Raw genomic sequence first — 25465 nt, forward strand, 5'->3', positions numbered from 1 at the left:
AGTTTGGTGCCCAGGCCCTTAAATGTTTTACTGGCTTCCAAAAACACATCTCAGATTTTCTGCAGTGATGGAGGGGCTGTTGTCTAGTTTGGAGTGGTAAAAAAAGTTTAGAAATCAAATTGCTTTATAGATAAATTTTCACCCATTCCTTCTGTTTTTGGTCCCCTTTTCACCCTATTTTCATTGGTACCTGGTGCAGCTGTTTCTGGGCCTTTTCGGGGTGGGCTTCTGTGGAGAAAAATGAATTGCTGTTTGATTTTTCTTATTTTTTCAATTTCTTTTTAGTTTCTCTTTTAATATCCAAGTTTTTCAGGTCTGCTAAATCAGTTAACACTCATCCATATGCTTTCCAGCTTCTGGAGTTCTGTTGCTGTTGTCTCCTCTCTTGCTATCTTTGTTTTGGCCCCATAGATTTATGCTTTTTTAAAAAAAGAGAAAAAAACACCTTTACTATTTTGGTAGGGTAGCCACAGTCAGCAGAGGTTAAGTGCCTTGGTTGAGTTTACCATCTTTATCGGGGAATGCCCAAGACACTTTCTGTTTTCTCTTTTCCCACTTATGATGGTGTCTTTGAAGTGATGAGGGTTAGTCTGCATTGGCTCTTGAGGATCAAATATCGATGACTAGAGATGAAGGAGTTGGTGTAAACGGAGATGGAGGTACTTGTGGCAGATACACATGTAGTAGATGTTGTATTGTTTTGCATTCTGCTTAGTCCAAGGACACTGATAGAAACAATGAAGAAGCAATTCTTTTGGAACAAGAGAAATACTTGGAAAAAAATTCTTTCTGCTTGAACAAAATAACTGTGATATTTTAAAAGGTAGCTGTTCTGTGCTGCCCAGCTGTGTATAACGGCTCAGTTTTGAAAGCAAAATGAGACTCATATACACATGGTGTCCTATAAACTGTATTTTAAAGTTTAATGTATGGTGGAGATATTTCAATATCAGTGACTATATGCCTGCATCATTTAATGGCCACACGGTATTTAACCAATTCCCTGAAATGTTTTTTGCTTATTTCTGATTATAAAAAAATTATTATAAGCATTCAAATATTATAGAAATGTACAACATATATAAGTAAAAGTAGAGCAGAGAGAGAGAATGTCAGTTAATTTGGCATATATCGGGGATAGCACACTTTTTCTTATAGGGCTAAATAGTAAATATTTTCAGCTTTGTGGGTCATGTGGTCTCCTTTTCAATAAATGAACATGGCTATGTTCCAGTAAAACTTTTTTACAAAGACAGGCAGCCAACCAGCCGTAGTTTGCAGACACATTGTTCGTCAAGCACATTGTTTTATTTTGAAAATGGGATGGTACTATATATACTGGTTTGCAGCTTATTTGTTTTCACTTAATTGTTGTAGATATCTTTCCATGTTATTACAGATAGGTCTGTCTCATCTTTTTAATGACTTAACATTGTTTCATTTTATAAATATTCCTTTTTTCCTGCTTATTCTGTAGTAATGGATAATTTATTGGTAACCTTGTGTGCTGGATTTAGTGCTGTGATATATGTGTATCTGTGTATATGAAGTATATGTGTGAGTGATAAATGTGTGGGCATTTTATGTTTGTGTGAATGTTTCAGAAGGATAGATTTCCTCAAGGTGGAATTTTTTGGCTGAAGGTATGCATGTTAAATTTAATAGACACTTGTCAGATTGCCCTCCAGGGTGGCTCTACCGGCCCTACTACCATTCTCCCAGCAGAGTGAAAGTGCCGGTTTCTTTCTTTCTTATTTTTTAATAGATTTATTTATTTATTTTTATTTATTTATTTATTTATGGCTGCATTGGGTCTTCATTGCTGCACTTGGGCTTTCTCTAGTTGTGGCGAACGGGGGCTACTCTTTGTTGCGATGTGCAGGCTTCTCATTGCAGTGGCTTCTCTTGTTGGGGAGCTCGGGCTCCAGCTGCGCGGGCTTCAGTAGTTGTGGCTTGCGGGCTCTATAACGCATGCTCAGTAGTTGTGGCGCACGGGCTTAGTTGTTCTGCGGCATGTGGGATCTTCCTGGACCAGGGCTGAAACCCGTGTCCCCTGCATTGGCAGGTGGATTCTTAACCACTGCACCACCAGGGAAGTCCGAAAGTGCCAGTTTCTCCCCACTGTACCCATTCTATTTAATTTTAAATGGCTTCTAATTGTTTGCTTTTGCATTTCTTTGTTTACAGGAGAGGTTGAAAGACTTTCTTGTTTGTTAGCTTTTTGTATTTCTTGTATGTGAGAATGAATTGTTTGTATCCTTTGTCAGTTTTTCTGCTGGGAAATTTCTTAATTGACTGATCTTTTATAAAGATATTCATGCTGTCAGTATACGTAGCAAATGTTTTTCCTCTGATTTTTCAGTTGTCTAACAACTTGGTATATTGTTTTTAAAAATCTGTGTGGTTAAACATGTACATCATTTTTTATGGTTTAGTTATATGCTTAAAATGTTTCTTCCAAAACTTACATTCTAATATATTACTTTTTTTTTTTTTTAACATTTATGTCTGTAATATAGTTGAGATTTCTGATGGAAGCAGTAAGAGATGCAGGGTCTTTTTTCCAAACTAGGTAGCCAGTTATTTTAGTTTCATTACTTAAATTCTGTCCTTTCCTCCATTAATTTGGAATGACAATAAGATGGGAATTTCATGAGTTCTGGAGAACTTGAACTTTCAGCCATCTATAAAACCCATTTCTTTCGTTGCTACTATACAAAAAGGCTAGTCCATCAAAAATATTTATTGAATGGTCTTCCCTTGAGCTATTTAACCTGATTTTCCTTGTTGGTAAAATAAACATAAGCTAATATATTTTTTAAAATGCTAGTCTACAATGAATTGTTACTATTGCAAAAGCCATGAACAAATCAATTGAACTCTAAAGATTACTGTCTGTAAATCTTGAGCAGTAACTTGTGCTTTCTCTTTAAGATAACATTTCTAACTGTCTTATGTCTTATTCTCAGCATTCTTAGTTTTCCCTAAGAAAAGAAGATTTTTGTTTCTTCCCATGTAACATCTTTTGGATTCTGGGGTTTGCCTAGAACAATGAATTGGGGGTTCTTGTTCTGATGCCCAGTGACTGTTATGGAACACGTTGCAGTTGACACGTGGTTTCCTACACCTGAATGTACAGCAACACCAGTCTTTTAACCCCTCAGGCTTTCCCATCTGAAGTCTGACCCTGCTTTCTTTTAAGAGTTTTGGTTTTACTATCTACTGTGGTTGCTGAACACTTTTAAAAAAAGTGGACTCCAAAAATATTTTCAGAGAATTGGAGAGCAGTTCAGTATTAATATTTAAATGCTTTCTGAATATTAAGAAATGCTACCAGACACAGATAAAAACAAAACAAGATAAAACAAATACCCCTACAGAAGGCTTTTCTCTGTAGCCAAAGAAGGGGCAGCCTAGCAAGACAAAAAACTTTTAGACAGGAAACCATTCTCCTGCAGCCAGACACCTCAGAAAAAAGTTGGTGACTGCACCACCAACCACATGATCAAAGGCTAAGTGAGGAGCATAGACTTCCCCCTTGTGAGGCTATAATGAGGCATCCAAACTCCCCCCACACCACATGGTACCAGTGGAGACCACATGGGGAGCCAGGACTTCCACCCTCGCATGGCAGTAATGAGTGCTCATCTCCCTCCCTCTGGGGGTGATGTCAGAGGAATCCTAGTGGAGAGTCAGGACTTCTACCATGGCCCAGTGGTAAAGAGCAATCCCCATCACAATGTCAGTGAAGAGTATGTGGGCACCTGGAACTCCCACTTCCATCCAGCAGTGATGAGGAGCTCACAGGTAACAGTGGAGGCCAAGTGGGAACCTAGACTTTTGCCTCCACCTGGTAGTAACAAGGTGACAGCCCTCTGCCCTGCCACAGTGGTATCAGAGAAAACTACCTAAAATAGGAAGCTTAAATGAGATCTGGACTTTCATAACAAAATATGTAAATGTCCAGGTTTTAAGTATAAATCACTTGTCATACCAAGAACCAGGAAAATCTCAAACTGAATGAAAAAAGACAACCAATGACAGATGTTATCTGAAAAAGGTTTTTAAGCAGTCGGCATTAAAAGTGCTTCAATGAGGAATTAATGAACACAAAGCAAGTGAAAGAACAGAAAGCATCAACAAAGAAATAGAAAGTCTCAGCAGATAAATAGAGCACATAAAGGAAAACCAAATGGAAAATTTTGAACTGAAAAATACAATGATTGAAATAAAATGTGTGAGTCAGCAGATTGACTCAAAAGCAGGAAGGAGAGGACAGAGGAAAGAATCAGTGAACTGGAATGTAGAATAATGTAATTACACAATCTGAACAGCAGAGGGAAAATAGACTTAAAAAAAAAAAAAAGTCCCAGTGCTTTAGGGACCTGTGGGATTATAACAAAAGATTTTACATTTGTGTTGTCAGAGTTTTGGAAGGAGAAGAGAATGAGGGCAGAGCTGTAAAAGTACTCAAAAAAATAATGACTACCAACTTCCCAAATTTTGCAAGAGACATAGACCCTCAGATTCAGGAAGCTGAGTGAACCCCACGTAGGATAAGTTCAAAAAAGTCCACGCCAATATACATTGTAACTAAGCTTCTGAAAACTTAAAAAGGCATCTGGAAAAGAAAAAATTTTTAAAGCACCTAGAGGGACTTCCCTGGTGGTCCAGTGGTTAGGAATCCACCTGCCAATGCAGGGGACACGGGTTCCAGTCCTGGTCTGGGAAGATCCCACATGCCGCAGAACAACTAAGCCTGTGCGCCACAACTACTGAGCCTGTGCTCTAGAGCCCGCAAGCCACAACTACTGAAGCCCTCGCGCCTAGAGCCCGTGCTCTGCAACAAGAGAAGCCACCGCAATGAGAAGCCTGTGCACGGCAACAAAGACCCAATGCAGCCAAAAATAAAAAAACTTATTTTTTAAAAAAGGCACCTAGAGAAAAATGACACTTATAGTGACAAAACAATTCAAATGACAGTGGATTTCTCTTCAGAAGCCATCAAGGCCAGAAATAGGTGGCATATTTTGTTTTAAGTGCTTAAAGAAAAGAGCTATCATTCCAGAATTCTATACCCGGTGAAAATATCCTTTAGGAATTAAAGGAAATCAAAGATATTTCTTAGATGAAGGAAAAAAATTGCCACCAGGGCTTCCCTGGTGGCACAGGGGTTGAGAGTCCGCCTGCCAATGCAGGGGACACGGGTTCATGCCCCAGTCTGGGAAGATCCCACATGCCGCGGAGCGGCTGGACCCGTGAGCCATGGCCGCTGAGCCTGCGCGTCTGGAGCCTGTGCTCCGCAACGGGAGAGGCCACAACAGTGAGAGGCCCGCGTACCGCAAAAAAAAAAAAAAAAAATTGCCACCAGCAGACCTACCCTAAGAGAAGTAGGCTAAAGGAAGTTCTCTCAACAGAAAAGAAATGATAAAAGGGAGGAACCTTGGAACAATCAGGAAGGAAAGAACACAGTAAGTAAAAATAAGGGTAGGTCAATAGGTTCCTTTCCTTCTTGAGTTTTCTAAATTATGATAGTTGAAGCAAAAATTATAACATTGCCTTCTAAATGTATGAAGAAGAAATATTTAAGGCAGTATCTTATAAATGAAGTAGGGTAAAAGGATGGTGTATTAGGGTTTTTGATAGAAACAGAGCAGGGAGAGGGAGAGATGGACTTGAAGAAACTGGCTCATGCTGTTATGGGCCTGGGAAGTCCAAGATCTGCAGGGCAGGCTGAAAATTCTGGCAAGAGCCAGTGTTCCAGTCCTGAGTCTGAAGGCAGTCAGCCTGGGGGCAGAATTCTTTCCTGTTCCAGGAACCTTAGTCTTTTTTTTTTAAGCTCTTCAGCTTATTAGATGAAGTCCACCCACATTATGGTAAATAATCTGCTTTACTGAAAGTCTACTGGTTTAAGTGCTAATCACATCTAAAAACTACCTTCACAGCAACATCTAGACTGGTAGATTTGTCTAGGTACCATAGCCTAGCCAAGCTGACCCAAAATGAACCATCACAGATGGTAAAGAGAGGTAAAGCTCACTCAAATTGGTAAAATGACTGTGGCACATTATGTACATGATGTAATATCTAGAACAATAACTAAAACTATACAAAGAGAGACATTTAAAAACCCTGCAGAAAAATAAGAATTCTAAAAAATATTCAAATAACCCATAGGGAGGCAGGAAAAAGAAAACAAGGAAGTGAAAAACAGAACCAACAAAACAAAAGATGAAATGTCAGACTTAAGTCCTAATATATCAAAATTACATTAATTATAAATGTTCTAAATACGCTAGAGGACATTGGCAGACTGAATTAAAAAACATGACCCAAGTATGTGCTGTCTACAAGAAAGTCACTTCAAATTTAATGATATTGGCTGGCTGAAAGTAAAAGGATGGGAAAAGAGATGCAAACATTAATCAAAGGAAAGCAGGAGTGGCTGCATTAATAACAGGTAAAATAGACATCAGAGCAAAGAAAGCTACCAGAGTCAGAGAATTAAATTATATAATCATAAAACGGTCAGCCCACCCAGAAGAAATAACAATCCTAAATGTATCTACAAAAATGATAGAACTGAAAGTAAAAATAGATAAATCCGCAATTATAGTTGAGAATTTAAAACACTCCTTGCTCAGGAACTGATAGAACTAGACAGAAAATCTGCAAAGATATAGAAGATCTGAAGAATGCAATCTAATCAGTGGAATCTTAGTTACATACACAGAAGCTCCATCAGCAACAGGAGGATATGCATGTTTTGTAACAGTCCATGCAACATTCACCCAAATAGATACCCTTGGCCATAAAACAAATCTCAACAAATTTAAAAGAATTGAAATCATAAAGAGTGTATTCTGTGACTGCAGTGAACTGAAACTAGAAATTAATAACAGAGTGATAATAGGAAAATCTCCAAATAGAAATTAAATAACACACTTCTAAATAATCTGTAAGTTAAAGAGGAAGTCTCAAGGGAAATTTTTAAAAATGCACTGATCTAAATGAAAATACAACATAAAAATTGTGGGACACAGCTAAAGTATGCTGAGAGGGAAGTTTACTTTAGAAAAGTACATACCTTAGAAAAGAGTGCATACTTTAGAAAAGAGGAAAAGTCTTAAATCCATAATCTAAGCTCCCACCTCAAGAACCTAGGTTCTTGAGGAAAACAAACCCAGATCAAAGCAGAAGGAAGGAAATGATAAAGAACAGAAATAAATGAAATTGATAGAAAAACAGAGAAAATCAGTGTAACAGCTTTTCTTTTGAAAGGTGGGGGAAAAAACTGACAAACTTCTAGCAACACTGACCAAAAATAATTTGCCAATATCAGGAATGAAAAAGTGAGTGTCACTGCAGAACCTGCAGACATCAAAATCATAATAAGAGACTATTATGAACAGCTCTACACGTAAACATTATAACTTATATGAAAGGGGTCAGTTTCTCAAAAAACACAAACTAGCACACTCACCCAGTATGGAATAGATAATTTGAATAGCCGTATACAGGCATACCTCAGAGATACTCCGTTCCAGACCGCTGCAATAGAGCAAGTCACGTGAAGTTTTCAGTTTCCCAGCACATGTAAAAATTACGTTTACACTATAGTTTATTAAATGTGAAATAGTACTATGTCTAAAAAGCCAAATGTATCCACCTTAATTAAAAAGTTCTTTATTGCAAAAAAATGCTAACCATCATCTGAGCCTTCTACAAGTCATAATTTTTTTTTTTTTTTTTAACTGGTGGAGGGTTTTGCCTTGATATCCATGGCTGCTGAAGGGTGGGGAGGCTGTGGCAGTTTCTTAACATAAGACAGCAATGAAGTTTGCCACATCACTTGACTCTTTGACAGATGATTTCTCTGTAGCATGCAATGCTGTTTGATGCAATGCTCTTGGATAGTGTTTTGCCCACCACAGAACTTCTTTCAGTATTAGAGTAACTCCTCAAAGCCTGCTGCTGCTTCATCAACTAAGATTATGTAATATTCTAAATCCTTTTTGTGTCATTTCAACTATCTTCACAGCATCTTCACCCGGATTAGACTCCATGTCAGGAAACCACTTTTTTTGCTCATCTGTAAGAAGCAACTCCTCATTCATTAAAGTTTTTTTTTTTAATCATGAGATTGCATGATTTCAGTTACATCTTCAGTCTCCACTTCTAATTCTAGTTCTCTTGCTGTTTCTACCACATCTGCACATCTGATCGCAGATCACCATAACAAATACAGTAATAATGAAAAAGTTTAAATATTGCAAGAATTACCAAAATGTGACAAAGAGATGTGAAGAGAGCAGATGCTGTTGGAAAAATGACACCAATAGACTCACTTGGCACAGGGTTACCACAAACTGTCAGTTTGTAAAAAATGCAATATTTGCAAAGTGAAATAAAGCGAGATATGTCTGTAACTGTTAGGGAAATTGACTTATAGTTCAAGAACTTACAAAAAAGAAATCTTCAGGCCCAGATGGTTTCACTGGAGAATTCTATCAGAAATTTTAATAGGGGACATCCCTGGTGGCACAGTGGTTAAGAATCCACTTGCCAATGCAGGGGACACGGGTTTGATCCCTGGTCTGGGAAGATCCCACATGCCACAGAGCAACTAAGCCCATGCACCACAACTATTGAGCCTGTGCTCTAGGGCCTGTGGGCCACAACTACTGAGACCATGGGCCACAACTACTGAAGCCCATGCACTCTAGGGCCAATGTGCCACAACTACTGAAGCTCGTGCACCTACAGCCCGTGTTCTGCAACAAGAGAAACCACTGCAATGAGAAGCCTGCACACCGCAACGAAGAGTAGCCCCCACTCGCCATAATTAGAGAAAGCCTGTGCGCAGCAATGAAGACCCAACGCAGCCAAAAATAAATTTTTTAAAAAAAATTTCATTAAAAAAATTTTTAATAGGAATTAGTATAAATACTACACAGTCATTTTCAGAAAATAGAAGGGGAGGGAACACTTCCCAGTTCAATTATGAAGCTAGTATTATCTTTACACCAAAACCAAAGATGGTATAGGTAATTAAAAACTACAGACCAATAGCCCTCATGTATATATATGTGTAGATCCTCAGGAAAAACTTAGCAAACGGAATTCAACAACACATAAAAAGAATTAAGATGAGCCCTGAACCAAGGTGACAGAGTAGAAGGAGGTCCTCTCACTCCCTCTTGTGAGAACACCAGAATCACAACTAGCTTCTAGACAATCATTGACAGGAAGATACTGGAACTCACCAAAAAATATACCCCACATCCAAAGACAAAGGAGAAGCCACAATGAGATGGTAGGAGGGGCGCAATCACAGTAAAATCAAATCCCATAACTTCTGGTTGGGTGACTCACAAACTGGAGAACAGTTATATGACAGAAGTCCACCCACTGGAGTGAATGTTCTGAGTCCCACGTCAGGCTTCCCAACTGGGGGGTCTGGCAACAGGAGGAGGAATTCCTAGAGAAGCAGACTTTGAAGGCTAGTGGGATTTGATTGCAGGACTTCAACAGGACTGGGGGAAACAGAGACTCCACTCTTGGAGGGCACACACAAAGTAGTGTGTGCATTGGGACCCAGGGGAAGGAGCAGTGACCCCTGGGGAGACTGAACCAGACCTACCTGCTAGTGTTGGAGGATCTCCTGCAGAGGTGGTGGTGGTGGGGCTGTGGCTCACCGTGGGGAGAAGGACACTGGCAGCAGAAGTCCTGGGAAGTACTCCTTGGCGTGAGCACTCCCAGAGTCCGCCATTAGCCCCACCAAAGAGCCCAGGTAGGCTCCAGTGTTGGGTTGCCTCAAGCCAAACAACCAACAAGGAGGGAACGCAGCCCCATGCATCAGCAGTCAAGCAGGTTAAAGTTTTACTGAGCTCTGCCCAGGAGAGCAACAGCCAGCTCTACCCACCACCAGTCCCTCCCATCAGGAAACTTGCACAAGCCTCTTAGCCTCATCCACCAGAGGGCAGACAGCAGAAGCAAGAAGAACTACAATCCTGCAGCCTGTGGAACAAAAACCACATTCACAGAAAGATAGACGAAATGAAAAGGCAGAGGGCTGTGTACCAGATGAAGGAACAAGATAAAACCGAAGAAAAACAACTAAATGAAGTGGAGATAGGCAACCTTCCAGAAAAAGAATTCAGAATAATGATGGTGAAGATGATCCAGGACCTCAGAAAAAGAATGGAGGCAAAGATGGAGAAGATGCAAGAAATGTTTAATAAAGACCTAGAAGAATTAAAGAACAAAGAAACAGATGAATAATACAATAACTGAAATGAAAGCTACACTAGAAGGAATCAGTAGCAGAATAACTGAGGCAGAAGAACAGATAAGTGACCTGGAAGACAGAACGATGGAATTCACTGCTGTGGAATAGAATAAAGGAAAAAGAATGAAAAGACATGAAGACAGCCTAAGAGGCTTCTGGGCCAACATTAAACGCAACAATATTCGCATTATAGGGGTCCCAGAAGGAGAAGAGAGAGAGAAAGGACCAGAGAAAATATTTGAAGAGATTATAGTAGAAAACTTCCCTAACATGGGAAAGGAAATAGCCACCTAAGTCCAGGAAGCGCAGAGAGTCCCATACAGGATAAACCCAAGGAGAAACATGCCAAGACACATAGTAATCAAATTGGTAAAATTTAAAGACAAAGAAAAATTATTGAAAGCAGCAAGGGAAAAATGACAAATAACAAACAAGGGAACTCCCATAAGGTTAACAGCTGAGTTCTCAGCAGAAACTCTACAAGCCAGAAGGGAGTGGTATGATATACTTAAAGTGATGAAAGGGAAGAACCTACAACCAAGATTACTCTACCCGGCAAGGATCTCAATCAGATTCAACGGAGAAATCAAAAGCTTTACAGACAAGCAAAAGCTAAGAGAATCCAGCACCACCAAACCAGCTCTACAACAAATGCTAAAGGAACTTCTCTAAGTGGGAAACACAAGAGAAGAAAAGGACCTACAAAAACAAACCCAAAACAATTAAGAAAATGGTCATAGGAACATACATATTGATAATTACGTTAAACGTGAATGGATTAAATGTTCCAACCAAAGGACACAGGCTTGCTGAATGGATACAAAAAGAAGACCCATCTGTATGCTGTCTACAAGAGGCCCACTTCAGACCTAGGGACACATACAGACTGAGAGTGAGGGGATGGAAAAACATATTGGAAATCAAAAGAAAGCTGGAATAGCAATACTCATATCAGATAAAATAGACTTTAAAATAAAGAATGTTATAAGCGACAAGGAAGGACACTACATAATGATAAAGGGACCAATCCAAGAGGAAGATATAACAATTATATATGCACCCAGCATAGGAGCACCTCAATACTTAAGGCAACTGCTATCAGCTATAAAAGGGGAAATTGACAGTAACAGAATAATAGTGAGGGGACTTTAACACCTCACACCAATGGACAGATCATCCAAAAATGAAAATAAATAAGGAAACAGAAGCTTTAAATGACACAATAGACCAGATAGATTTAATTGATATTTATAGGACATTTCATCTAAAAACAGGTTACACTTTCTTCTCCAGTGCGCATGGAACATTCTCCAGGATGGATCACATCTTGGGTCACAAACCAAGCCTCAGTAAATTTAAGAAAATTGAAGTCATATCAAGCATCTTTTCTGACCACAAAGCTCTGAGATGAGAAATGAATTACAGGGAAAAAAACGTAAAAAACATAAACACATGGAGGCTAAACAATACGTTACTAAATAACCAAGAGATCACTGAAGAAATCAAAGAGGAAATCAAAAAGTACCTAGAGACAAATGCCAATGAAAACAAAACGATCCAAAACCTAAGGGATGCAGCAAAAGCAGTTCTAAGAGGGAAGTTTATAGCCATACATGCCTACCTCAAGAAACAAGAAAAATCTCAAACAATCTAACCTTACACCTAAAGGAACTAGGGAAAGAAGAACAAACAAAGCCCAAAGTTAGCAGAAGGAATGAAATCATAAAGAACAGAGCAGAAATAAATAGCAACAAAGAAAACAATAGCAAAGATCAATAAAACTAAAAGCTGGTTCTTTGAGAATATAAACAAAATTGAAAAACCATTAGCCAGATCCATCAAGGAAAAGAGGGAGAGCACTCAAATCAATAAAATTAGAATTGAAAAAGAAGTTACAACAGACATGGCAGAAATACAAACCATCCTAAGAGACTACTACAAGCAACTCTATGCCAATAAAATGGACAACCTGGAAGAAATGGATAAATTCTTAGAAAGGTATAACCTACCAAGACTGAACCACGAAGAAATAGAAAACATGAACAGGCGAATCACAAGTAATGAAATTGAAACTGTGATTAAAAATCTTTCAGCAGGGCTTCCCTGGTGGCGCAGTGGTTGAGAGTCCGCCTGCCGATACAGGGGACACGGGTTCATGCCCCAGTCCAGGAAGATCCCACATGCCGCGGAGCGGCTAGGCCCGTGAGCCATGGCCACTGAGCCTGCGCGTCTGGAGCCTGTGCTCCGCAACGGGAGAGGCCACAACAGTGAGAGGCCCACGTACCGCAAAAAAAAAAAAAAAAAAAATCTTTCAGCAAACAAAAGTCCAGGACCCGATGGCTTCATAGGTGAATTCTATCAAACATTCAGAGAAGACCTAACACCCATCCTTCTCAAACTCTTCCAAAAAATTGCAGAGGAAGGAACACTCCCAAACTCATTCTATGAGGCCACCATCACCCTGATAACAAAATCAGACAAAGATACTACAAAAAAAGAAAATTACAGGCCAATATCATGAATGAATTCTGATGAATATAGATGCCAAAATCCTCAACAAAATACTAGCAAACAGAATCCAACAACACATTAAAAGGATCATACACCACGATCAAGTGGGATTTATCCCAGGGATGCAAGGATTCCTCCATACATGCATATCAATCAATATGATATACCACTTTAACAAACTGAAGAATAACAACCATATGATCATCTCAGTAGATGCAGAAAAAGCTTTTGACAAAAGTCAACACCCATTTATGATAAAAACTCTCCAGAAAGTGGGCATAGAGGGAACCTACCTCAATGTAATAAAGGCCATATACGACAAACCCACAGCAAACATCATTTTCAATGGTGAAAAACTGAAAGCATTTCCTCTAAGATTAGGAACAAGACAAGGATGTCCACTCTCACCACTATTATTCAACATAGTTTTGGAAGTCCTACCCACAGCAGTCAGAGAAGAAAAAGAAATAAAAGGGATACAAATTGGAAAAGAAGAAGCAAAACTGTCACTCTTGACAGATGACATGATACTATACATAGAGAATCCTAAATATGCCACCAGAAAGCAAGTAGAGCTAATCAATGAATTTGGTAAAGTTGCAGGATACAAAATTAATGCACAGAAATGTCTTGCATTCCTGTACACTAATGATGAAAAATCTGAAAGAGGAATTAAGGAAACACTCCCATTTACCATTGCAACAAAAAGAATAAAATACCTGGGAATAAACCTATCTACGGAGGCAAAAGACCTGTATGCAGAAAACTATAAGACACTGATGAAAGAAATTAAAGATGATACCAACAGATGGAGAGACATACCATGTTCTTGGATTGGAAGAATCAATATTGTGAAAATGACTATACTACCCAAATCAATCTACCGATTCAATGCGATCCCTATCAAATTACCAGTGGAATTTTTCATGGAACTAGAACAAAAAATCTTAAAATTTGTATGGAGACACAAAAGACCCCGAATAGTCAAAGCAGTCTTGGAGGAAAGAAACGGAGCTGGAGGAATCAGACTCCCTGACTTTAGACTATATTACAGAGCTACAATAATCAAGACAACATGGTACTGGCACCAAAATAGAAACACAGGTCCATGGAAGAAGATAGAAAGCCCAGAGATAAACCCACACATCTATGGTCAACTAATCTATGACAAAGGAGGCAAGGATATACAATGGAGAAAAGCCAGTCTCTTCAATAAGTGGTGCTGGGAAAACTGGACAGCTACATGTAAAAGAATAAAATTAGAACACTCTCTAACACCATACACAAAAATAAACTCAAAATGGATTAGAGACCTAAATGTAAAACCAGACACTATAAAACTCTTATAGGAAAACATAGGAAGAACACTCTTTGACATAAATCACAGCAAGATCCTTTTTGACCCACCTCCTAGAGAAATGGAAATAAAAACAAAAATAAATGGGACCTAATGAAACTTCAAAGCTTTTGCACAGCAAAGGAAAGCGTAAACAAGATGAAAATACAACCCTCAGAATGGGAGTAAATATTTGCAAATGAATCAACGGACAAAGGCTTAATCTCCAAAATATATAAAGAGCTCATGCAGCTCAATATTAAAAATACAAACAACCCAATCCAAAAATGGGCAGAAGACCTAAATAGACATTTCTCCAAAGAAGACCTGCAGATGGCCAAGAAGCACATGAAAAGCTGTTCAGCCTCACTAATTATTAGAGAAATGCAAATCAAAAGTACAATGAAGTATCACCTCACACCTGTTAGAATGGGCATCATCAGAAAATCTACAAACAACAAATGCTGGAGAGGTTGTGGAGAAAAGGGAACCCTCTTGCAGTGTTGGTGGGAATGTAAATTGATACAGCCACTATGGAGAACAGTATGGAAGTTCCTTAAAAACCTAGAAATAGAATTACCATATGATCCAGGAATCCCACTACTGGGCATATACCCTGAGAAAACCATAATTCAAGAAGAGTCATGTACCTCCAGTGTTCATTGTAGCACTATTTACATTAGCCAGGACATGGAAGCAACCTAAATGCCCATTGACAGACAAACGGATAAAGAAGGTGTGGTACATATATACAATGGAATATTACTCAGCCGTAAAAAGGAACGAAATTGCATCATTTGTAGAGACGTAGATGGACCTAGAGACTGTCATAGAGAGTGAAGTAAGTCAGAAAGAGAAATCAAATATCGTATATTAATTCATGTATGTGTAACCTAGAAAAATGGTACAGATGAACTGGTTTGCAGGGCACAAATTGAGACACAGATGTAGAGAACAAACGTATGGACACCAAGGGGGGAAAGTGGGCATGGGGGTGGTAGTGTGGTGAATTGGGCGAGTGGGATTGACGTGTATACACTTATGTGTATAAAATTCATGACTAATAAGAATGTGCTATATAAAAAAATAAGTAAAATGAAATTAAAAAGAATAAAATCAAAAAATCAGAAAATGAAAAAAATAGTAAATGGATTAAACTCCCCAATCAAAATACATAGATTGGCAGAATGGATTTTTAAAAAAAACCAGGATTTAATTTTATGCTGTCTATAAGAGATTCACTGTGGGTATAATGACACACATAGAATTTTGGGACCCTAATCAATAGGACTGGTGTCCTTATAGAAGAGAAATAGACACGAGATGCATGCACAGAAAATCGGCCACATGAACATACAGTGAGAAGATACCCATCTGCAAGCCAAGGAGAGACGCCTCTGGAGAAACTAAACCTGCCATAGCTTTGATCTTGGAGTTCCTGTCTGCAGACTGTGGGAAAATAAATTTCTGTTGTTTAAGAAAAAAAGTAAGTATATGGCAAGTTATTTTATATTAGTTTCACATAAGTGATTAAAAGGTTATATGTATGACCCTAAAAAAAAAAAAAAAAAGAAATACCGTGACCAAGTGGCATTTGTTCCAGGGATGCAAGGCTGGTTTAATTTTCAAAAATCAATCAGGTAGGGACTTTCCTGGCAGTCCAGTGGTTAAGACTCCATGCTCCCAATTCAGGGGGCACAGGTTTGAGACCTGGTCAGGGAACTAAGATCCCACATGCCACATGGCAGGCGTAAAAAAAAAAAAATCGATCAGTGTATTCCATCATATTAACAGGCTAATGAGAGGGAGGATGGGGTTACTGTAAAAGGGCAACACAGGGATAGTTGTGGTGAAGGAAATATTCTGCATCTTGACTGTACCAGTGTCAGTACTGTAGCTGTAATGTATGTAGTTTTACAAGATGTCACTGTTGGGCGAAACTGGGTAAAGGGTACAGGAATTTCTGTATTTGTTATTTTTTGCAACTCGATGTAAATGTACAGTTTTCTCAAAATAAGTTATTTACCAATTAAGAAAAAAAACCTAACCTGTAAAATGCATAGTCCTTATATTCTAAACATGTTAGGGAAGTCAATCTCAAAATTCCTACTAGAAGTGGTTTTAATGTGGCTATTTAAAATGTAGATTATTTATGATTTATATTATTTAGTCAAATCCATTATCTAGCTTTTGTTTTCTCACTTAAGAAAAATTAGGCTTATTTTATGGTCCTAGGCATTTAATTTGTTCATAAAGTTTGATGAGAACATGTCGATTTACTCATGAGACCTAAACAGTGTGCCTTGCAGCCTTAAGTAGGGAAGTAATAAAATATTTGTTGAATGATATAATTTATTCAGCACTCAGTAGGAGAAGGTAGCTGTATTAAAAGTGTAAAAGACTAAACAGTTAATGTACATTTAATTACAGAGTTTATGAGGCTTTTGAAACCACTTTTACCTAGCAATTTGCTCTGATATTTGAATTCGTTCATATTGTTTAGGAAGCATTCTTGTTTTATTGCTAGCTTCATAATAAAACTTTACAGTGAGTAATTCACTTTGATAATCAAGAAGTGACTTCTAAGTTTTCTCCCTTGTACAATTAAGCATATGTTAGTGGTGGTAAAATATTAATATGAATTTGAAAAATATTAATAAGGAAAAGTTTTTGACTTAGATACTTTAAACACTTTTATTTTATGGCTGCTTTGGGTCTTTGTTGCTGTGTGTGGGCTTTCTCTAGTTGTGGTGAGCAGGGGCTACCCTTCGTTGAGGTGTGCTGGCTTCTCACTGCGGTGACTTCTCTTGTTGTGGAGCACAGGCTCTAGGCACGTGGGTTTCAGTAGTTGTGGCACACGGGCTCAGTAGTTGTGGCTCATGGGCTTAGTTGCTCTGTGGCATGTGGGATCTTCCTGGACCAGGGATCAAACTTGTGTCCCCTGCATTGGCAGGTGGATTCTTAACCACTGTGCCACCAGAGAAGTCCCACACTTATGTATTTTATTTTCATTAGTCATTTTTGCGTTTTACTACTATTTTACTACTACTACATTTACTAAGAATTGAATTTCTTTTTTGTGTACACATGGTTATTTTTTTTTCACATGGCTATTTTTATTTGTATCTGCCTCTCTTCACATTAAGAATACAAATAATAAAACCTATTGAGATATAAATAAGAGATAAATCAACAGAGACCTATAAGTATGGGGTCCACAAAGGCATGTGTACTTGGTGTTTGTGCTGGTCCTTTTCCTGGTTGCCTTCAGATTTGTTCCTTTACTTTTCTCTGTTTTGTATCTCACGGGAGGGTGATTCTAGTAGGTGGCACTTTCTAAGTTCCTAAATCAACTAGCTACTGCCTGGGTTCAGCCAATGAGAAGTACTGGCAGGAGTTCGGAAGGTAGGAGGAAAAGAGAGACTAGGGTATTTTTCTTCCTTTCTGCCTCAGGTGATGTCTCCTTTGTAGCGCCACCTTCTGCCAGACAGCCTCCTTGGCCCTGTTATTCCACTAGGTGCCCTTGGACTTGGGCTGTTGTGACATTACTGATTTTTCCCTCTGCTCCTTAGGCTTGGGATGATAGTGGCTTCCTGCTGTGCCTCACAATCTCTTGATTATGTTTATTGTAGCAAGAATCTTTTCATATCCAATATCTTTAGTATATTTAATAGCATTGTAACCTTTTTTGTTTTGTTATATTCATTCGTTTGTTTTATTTTTTAGATTCCATTATATCCTCCTTTTGATTTTTGTATACTGTGGAATAATTGGGCTAGGTGCTATTTTGATAGTATGTGTGTTCTTATGTGCCTTTGTATTAGCCTGTTTTTTGTTATTTTTCCCTTAAACTATTTGATTTCTTCTCCCAGAGTAGGGAAACTTAAAGCAGGAGCAGAACAACCTTAAAGGGTTTTATTTCCTAAGTCTGGTTCTTCATGTTAATCTCAACCATGATACCACCTACCAAGCATGAATCAGACATTCAGCAAATGTTCATTTCCAGCATTTGTTGACTGTCTACTATGTGATAAAGCATCAAGCTGGATGAGCTGAGTAAAAGGTTATGGTATGGTCTCCAATTCCAGGTTGTTTTTAGGGGTTCTGAACCGGGTCCCGTGGTAGGATTCTTATTGCTAGCACTTTCAGTGATAGGGCTTTGTGGGGAAGTACTGTGGACTCCCATAGAGTGTAAATGTATAATTCCCATAACTATATAGTCACATGAAATGTAAACAGAAAATTGTAATGTGAATCTAGAGAAAGGGTGAGTTTTGCTATGTTCAAAGGGATCATTGTGGTTTTTCAACTAACTGATTTTATATCGAATAAGGTAATTTAGATTTCTTAGTCTTTTAAAATACTTTATTAAAACTATTGATTTTAGGGCTTCCCTGGTGGCGCAGTGGTTGAGAGTCCGCCTGCTGATGCAGGGGACACGGGTTCATGCCCCGGTCCGGGAAGATCTCACATGCCGCGGAGCGGCTGGGCCCATGAGCCATGGTCGCTGAGCCTGCGCGTCCGGAGCCTGTGCTCCATAACGGGAGAGGCCACAACAGTGAGAGGCCCGCGTACTGCAAAAGAAAAAAACAAAAAAACAAAACAACTGATTTTAGAAAATTTGAAAGGAGGATATGTGATAATTTAGAACACTGTTAAAGTAATATATAGTTTTTTCTGATTAAACCCAACTTTTCCTTTGAGTACTTTTTTTTTTTTTTGAGTACTTTTTTGATGGAAAACTGATTACTTAACTTACAAATTATGTTTAAAATAAAATGAATTTTTCCAAAGAGAATTGGTGTAAGCATTTATCAAAGGCTGTGGACACCACTATTCTGCAGCATCGTAATAAAATATAAGCAGGAAGCTCAGATATATGCTACATGGATTTTAGATTGGAAACGTAGTGGCCTTTGTCACTGTTATAACCCAAATTATTTGTAATAAAAAAACCTGACAGTGTGTGTGTGGAAACAAAAAGTGTATGCATGTAGAAAGTAATAACATAAAAGGAAAAAATTGTTGTGGTAGGCTGAAGATATATATACATTTCCTCTAAAGAAGCAATAGTCAAATGCAATGTGTAGATTTCATTTGAATTCTGATTCAAGCAAATCAACTGTAAGAAGACAATTTTCAGATAATCAGGAAAATCTGGATATGGAACAGGTGTTAAACTACTTAAATTAAGAAATTACTATAAATTTTGTTAAGCATGATAATAGCACAATGGTTAAGTTCTTTAAAAGTTAAAGGTGCATTCCGAAGAATTTACAGTGAAATGACATGATGTCTGGGATTTGACCTAAAATACTTTTGGAGAAAAAAGGTGGAAGAGGAGAGATGAACCAAGAATGGCAAAATATTGTTCATTGTGAAAGGCAAGTGATGAGAATTAGGTCCATGAGTACTCATTATACTATTCTTTCTCTGCTTGTGTATGTTTGAAATTTTCCAAAATTAAAGAAATTGAAAATGTTAAAAAAAATCATGAGATACAGTATATCTACTCATCATTTAGACACCATACAGGTAAATATATATATATATATATATATATATATATATATATATATATTCTTTTTGCATCTGCACTGTAGTGGAAAACCCTGAATTTGGGGCCTTGGAAGCAAAAGACTGAGGTCTGAATTCTAGTTTTCCTACCTGCTAATAATGTTTACTTTTTTTAAAATAAATTTTATTTTATTTATTTTATTTTTGGCTGAGTTGGGTCTTCATTGCTGCGCATGGGCTTTCTCTAGGGTAGTGAGTGGGGGCTACTCTTTGTTGCGGTGCACAGGCTTCTCATTGCAGTGGCTTCTCGTTGCGGAGCACGGACTCTAGGCACGTGGGCTTTAGTAGTTGTGGCACGCAGGCTCAGTAGTTGTGGCTCACGTGCTCTAGAGCGCGGGCTCAGTAGTTGTGGCGCACAGGCTTAGTTGCTCTGCGGCATGTGGGATCTTCCTAGCCCAGAGCTCATACCCGTTTCCCTTGCATTGGCAGGCGGATTCTTAACCACTGCGCCACCAGGGAAGCCCCTAAAATGTTTACTTTTTCAGTCTATTTTATACGGGAAAAAAAATAGACATGTATACTGAATATTACAATAACTAATAACAAGTAAGGTTTGTTGAGACCTTGTGCACCACACATTGAGCTAAGCCTTACGTATCATTTAATCCTTATTACTAATGAAAATATTAAATTATGGAAAAAAAAACCCTGATGTGCACATATACATATATATGTATATGTATACAGACACATATATATATATAAAATACATATACATTACAATAAATTTGTATTTGATTTTAAAGAACCCCAACTTTTCCTTTAATTGCTATTCCTAACTATAACTAATCAGTGAGTAGGCTGTACCTTTATAATTCATGTCGCACTTCAGCTTGGTGTCAAACCTCTGAGGGCTTTAGCTTCATTTTATGTTAACATGATGGTAAGCTTCCCACCCCAGTCTGTTCTATGTAGCCTTCTCTGGCCTAGGTTGCCTACTTCTTCAAATATTATACATGAGGTGGCTGCCAGGGAAAAACAGACTCAGCAGTTATCTTTTAATCTTGTTGCTGGAAGATTCTTTAAAATATATATATTTTAACTTACCAAATACTATTATAACTCTTGATTGAAAGGTATTAATAAAGAAATGCCCCCACTCCCTAATCTTTTTTTTTTGCGGTACACGGGCCTCTCACTGTTGTGGTCTCTTCCGTTGCGGAGCGCAGGCTCAGCAGCCATGGCTCACGTGCCCAGCCGCTCCGCGGCATGTGGGATCTTCCCGGACCGGGGCACGAACCCGTGTCCCCTGCATCGGCAGGTGGACTCTCAACCACTGCGCCACCAGGGAAGCCCTCCCTAATCTTTTATTTTGAAAATTCTCAGTCTACAGAAAGTTAGGGAAAATTATGTGGTAAACATCATATATCTTTCCTCTAGATTGATCATTTACTAAAAATTTTTCTATATTTTTATCTTTCCTTCTCTATACAAATATATATGCTTTTAGGGGGTACCATTTGAAACAAATTGTACATATCATGACATTTTATCCCTAAATACTTCTTATCAAAGAATTTTTCTTATACTTTTTTTCTTGTGCATACCCACTAAACTAGAATATTTAAGTGTTCATGATGAATGAGGCCAAAAGATACACTGCTTGATTTCCTCCATCACTAGACTTTCTCCAAATAGTTTTTCCCCTCACTTTATATTACATTGATTTTTTGGTTGATTTATTTCTAATCACTTTTTACAACTACCTGCTACCACTACTCTCACTACGCCTTTCTGAAATCTGTTTTTCTTTTTTCACTTTAAGAAAATTATGGTAAAATGTATGTAACATAAAATTTGCCATCTTAACCATTTAAAAAAATATTTTATTTGTTTATTTTTGGCTGTGTTGGGTCTTCGTTGCTGCACGCAGGCTTTCTCTCCTTGCAGTGAGCAGGGGCTACTCTTCGTTGTGGTGCATGGGCTTCTCATTGCGGTGGCTTCTCTTGTTGCAGAGCACAGGCTCTAGGTCGCTGGCTTCAGTAGTTGTGGCTCGCGGGCTATATAGTGCAGGCTCAGTAGCTGTGGCGCACAGGCTTAGTTGCTCCACGGCATGTGGGATCTTCCCAGACCAGGGCTCGAACCTGTGTCCCCTGCATTGTCAGTTGGATTCTTAACCACTGCACCACCAGGGAAGCCCTGCCATCTTAACCATTTTTAGGTGTACAGTCCAGTGGCATTAATTATATTCAATGTTGTACAGCCATCACTACTACCTAAAACTTGCATCACCCCGAACAAGAAACTGTAACCTTACCATTAAGCAGTAACTTGCCATTCACCCCTTCCCCTGGTCTTTGGTAACCTCTAATCTACCTTCTGTCTCTATGTATTTTTCTATTCTAGGTAGTCCAAATAAGTGGAATCATACAGTATTTGTCCTTTTTTTGTCTGGCTTATTTCACTTTGCATAATGTCTTTAAGGTTCATCCATTTTGTATTATGTATCAGAACGGCATTCCTTTTTATGGCTAAATAATATTCCCTGTATGTTAATACCACATTTTGTTGATCTTTTGATCTACTGATGGACACTTAGGTTGTTTCCACCTTTTGGCTATTGTGAATAATTCTGAAATAAACATTGGTGTACAAGTATCTCTTTGAGTCTCTGCTTTCACTTTTTGGGGTAGATACCTAGGAGTGGAATTACTGGGTCACATGGTCATTTTATGTTTAGCTTTTTGAGAAACTGCCGAACTGTTTTCTGTGGTGGCTGTGCCATTCTATACTCCTACCAGCAGTGTATGAGCGTCCCAGTGTCTTCACATTTTTGCCAATGCTTATTTTCCCTTTCTTTGATTATAGCCATCCTAGTAGACGTAAAGTGGTATTTCATTGTGATGTTGGGTATCTTTTCATGTGCTTACTGTTCATTTGCGTATCTTCTTTGGAGAAATGTTTATTCAAGTCCTTTGATGATTTTAAAAATTGAGTGGTTTATCTTTTTGTTGTTGGGTTTAGGAGTTCTTTATATGTTCTTGATACTAAGCCCTTGTCAGATATATGATTTGCAAATATTTTCTTCCATTCTCTAGATTTTCTTTTCACTTTCTAGATAATATCTTTTGATGTCCAAAAGTTTTAAATTTTGATGAAGTCCAATTTATCTGTTTTTTCTTCTGCTTTTCCTGATAGCTTAGTAACAGAACCATCAGCAACTTTATGAGTTGTTGTTAAATTATTTTTCCCCTGATCACAGGTTAGGGTTTGAGCTGCCTTTTTTGGTCCAGGACCAACGAAAAATAACAATATTAGTTGCCACTGACTGAATATATAATATGTGTTAGGTGCCATTGGGAAACCTGAGAAAAGAGGATTCTAGGGAAGCAAAGGGTCAAAATGTCGTTCTTTCCAGGTAAATTCTACTAAAACCCTTAACCTCCCAGAGAGATTAGAAGATACAGTCTTCCCCATCATTTTCTAGTCAGAACTAGTATCTGTACTGCACTGATTGGGTTCCTGGCATCTGCTCTGGATCCTAGGCTGCCCCTAAACTTCAGCCTGTGGAGGTTCCAGGTTTCTTGTTTCTACATTTCCTTGAATTTCTTAGTTAGCTCAGCTAGCTTTTTACCTTACCTGCCTAGTCCACAGTTGTCTTTTCAGACTAAGAAACTCAAAGTAAATGGGTTCCTTACAGAGAGACTAACATTTTAAACCAGCCTTTACATCTGTTTTATTGCACTAGAAAAGTAAGTTTCCCCACATTTATAACTCTGAAATTCCGTTAGGAAGCTCTGTATGTGATGCTATTCATTAAAATAGTTAGGCTTTTTCTATGTGTGGTATGAGTGCTTTCCCTCTAGTATATTTCCTTTCGGATGACTTGATAATTGTTCACTTTTCCCCTCAAACTATGAAAACACAAATATTAAGTGCTCTATCAGTCTTTAATATGGTTCATTCTCATTTTTTTTTCCCCTAGCTGATTTAAAAAGAACAATTGCTGTCCTTTTGGATGACATTTTACAACGTTTGGTAAAGCTGGAGAACAAAGTCGACTATATTGTTGTAAACGGCTCAGCAACCAACACTACCAATGGTACTAGTGGGAATCTGGTGCCTGTGACGACAAATAAAAGGATAAATGTATCAGGCAGCATTAGATAGCAGTTGAAGATCAGCTTGTGCTGCTACGTTCACCGTGGATTATATCCTATGGCAGAAAAGCTTTTATATCGCTGGCTAGCATAGAGTAATACTTTACAATAAAACCTCTATGCAGTTTCAAGGAGTATGCTGGATTCATGGAACTCTAATTCTGTATATAAATTTTAAAAGTTATTTGCTTTCAGGCACAACCCTTCAACGCTGTACTATATCCTTAAAGGGAACTTGGTAACATGGTTGATGTAGTAAGCAGGTAGGTGATCTTGTATAAATCTTTGTGTTTGAGATCAAGTTGAAACAAAAACACTGAAAGACATGGATTCATTTCTATAAAATATTTATTTAAATATATGACATGTTTCTCAGACAAGTGAAGAATATTGTTACTGAATCATTCTGTCATTTGTTATCAGTAGATGTGACTGTTTGACTAATACTATTAGAAAATGTGCTTACTTCCAGTACTTACTATATTTTGTTATTCAGATTATGAGCAGAGAGAAAGGAAGTATAATGTTGAAAATAATGTTTTGAAATCATGACCCAAAGAATGTCTTCATTTGCACTATCCCTTCAGAATAACTGGAGGTTAATTATTGTATATTTTTAAAAATTACATTTATAAGAGTATAATCTTGAAATGGGTAGTAGCCACTGTTCATAACCTATTCTAAACATTGGGACAATTAAATAACATTAAAATAGTAATTTCTAATCTCATATGTAACATTTTCTTATATACTTATGTTCTGAAGAATAAAAGATATTTATGATGAGATTAAAAATAAGTATTCATGATTTTCATATACATGAATGTTTAAAGTGTAACCCTTTGATTATGTTGTCAAGAAAGCACATTATTTCCATATTCCGGTAATTTTTGCTTATATTGGCAAGGGAGAGAGAAACTGAGATATTTGTGAGACTGGGACTCTTAAGGACTTTAGCCAGATGTATATAGTAAAAGTATTTGTGTTGCATTAAACTGCTTGGAAAATGGTAACATTATAGTACGTAGTATCCTGCTTTATGAAATTTTGGATTTGTATAATAGATACGTTAGATATTCATTTTATATAATGAGCACTTGAAATAATTAAGAATGTTTAAAATGTAATTTAAATTATGAAGATGGACTATCTTTTCAGGAAAACAGCTATTCTATATAGCACAAGAAATCCTAATCTTGGGTAATTCTACTATAGAGCAAAGTACACCTTTATTTAAATTTACCTTGTAGCAAATTTAATTGCCATATGGTGCCCTATGTTTCATAGTATTTATTCTCTATAACAACTGCTTAAGTGCAGCTAGCTTCTAGATTTAGACTGTATTGAATTTATTTTGGTTTTGGATATTGTATTGTTCATTATTACAATGTGCTACCAGACATAGTAGCAATAATTATAATGTTTTATTAAAGTTAAGTATGAGAAAATATTTCATGAAAGGTATCTTTCCAAACTCTTCCCTGTACCCTACCTTTATGTGAAGAAATTATTTATATACCATTTTCAGGTAAAGTTTGGAATAATTGTTCAGTCTCTCATTAGATGTTGACATTTTTGTTTTTGTTTTCAGGGATGAAATAAAATGTATTATTTGTACTTTAAAGTGTTATCATAAGTTTTTTCTTTAAT

At 37.7% G+C, this 25465-nt stretch overlaps 1 protein-coding gene across 1 annotated transcript in view; it reads left to right on the forward strand.

Moving 5' to 3' along the window:
* The window catches only part of CCDC126 (coiled-coil domain containing 126), a 55017-nt gene extending 29578 nt beyond the window's left edge, over positions 1–25439 (forward strand). The window contains exon 3 of the mRNA XM_022588148.2: positions 23641–25439. Coding sequence (XP_022443856.1) covers positions 23641–23825 — 185 coding nt within the window. The 3' untranslated portion in view covers positions 23826–25439. The remainder of the gene's footprint in view (positions 1–23640) is intronic.
* The last annotated feature ends 26 nt before the right edge of the window (positions 25440–25465 follow it).

This window comes from Delphinapterus leucas, chromosome 9, assembly GCF_059928025.1.
Source record: "Delphinapterus leucas isolate spDelLeu-1000000601 "Yukka" chromosome 9, BTC_Dleu_Yukka2, whole genome shotgun sequence".
NCBI lineage: Eukaryota > Metazoa > Chordata > Mammalia > Artiodactyla > Monodontidae > Delphinapterus > Delphinapterus leucas.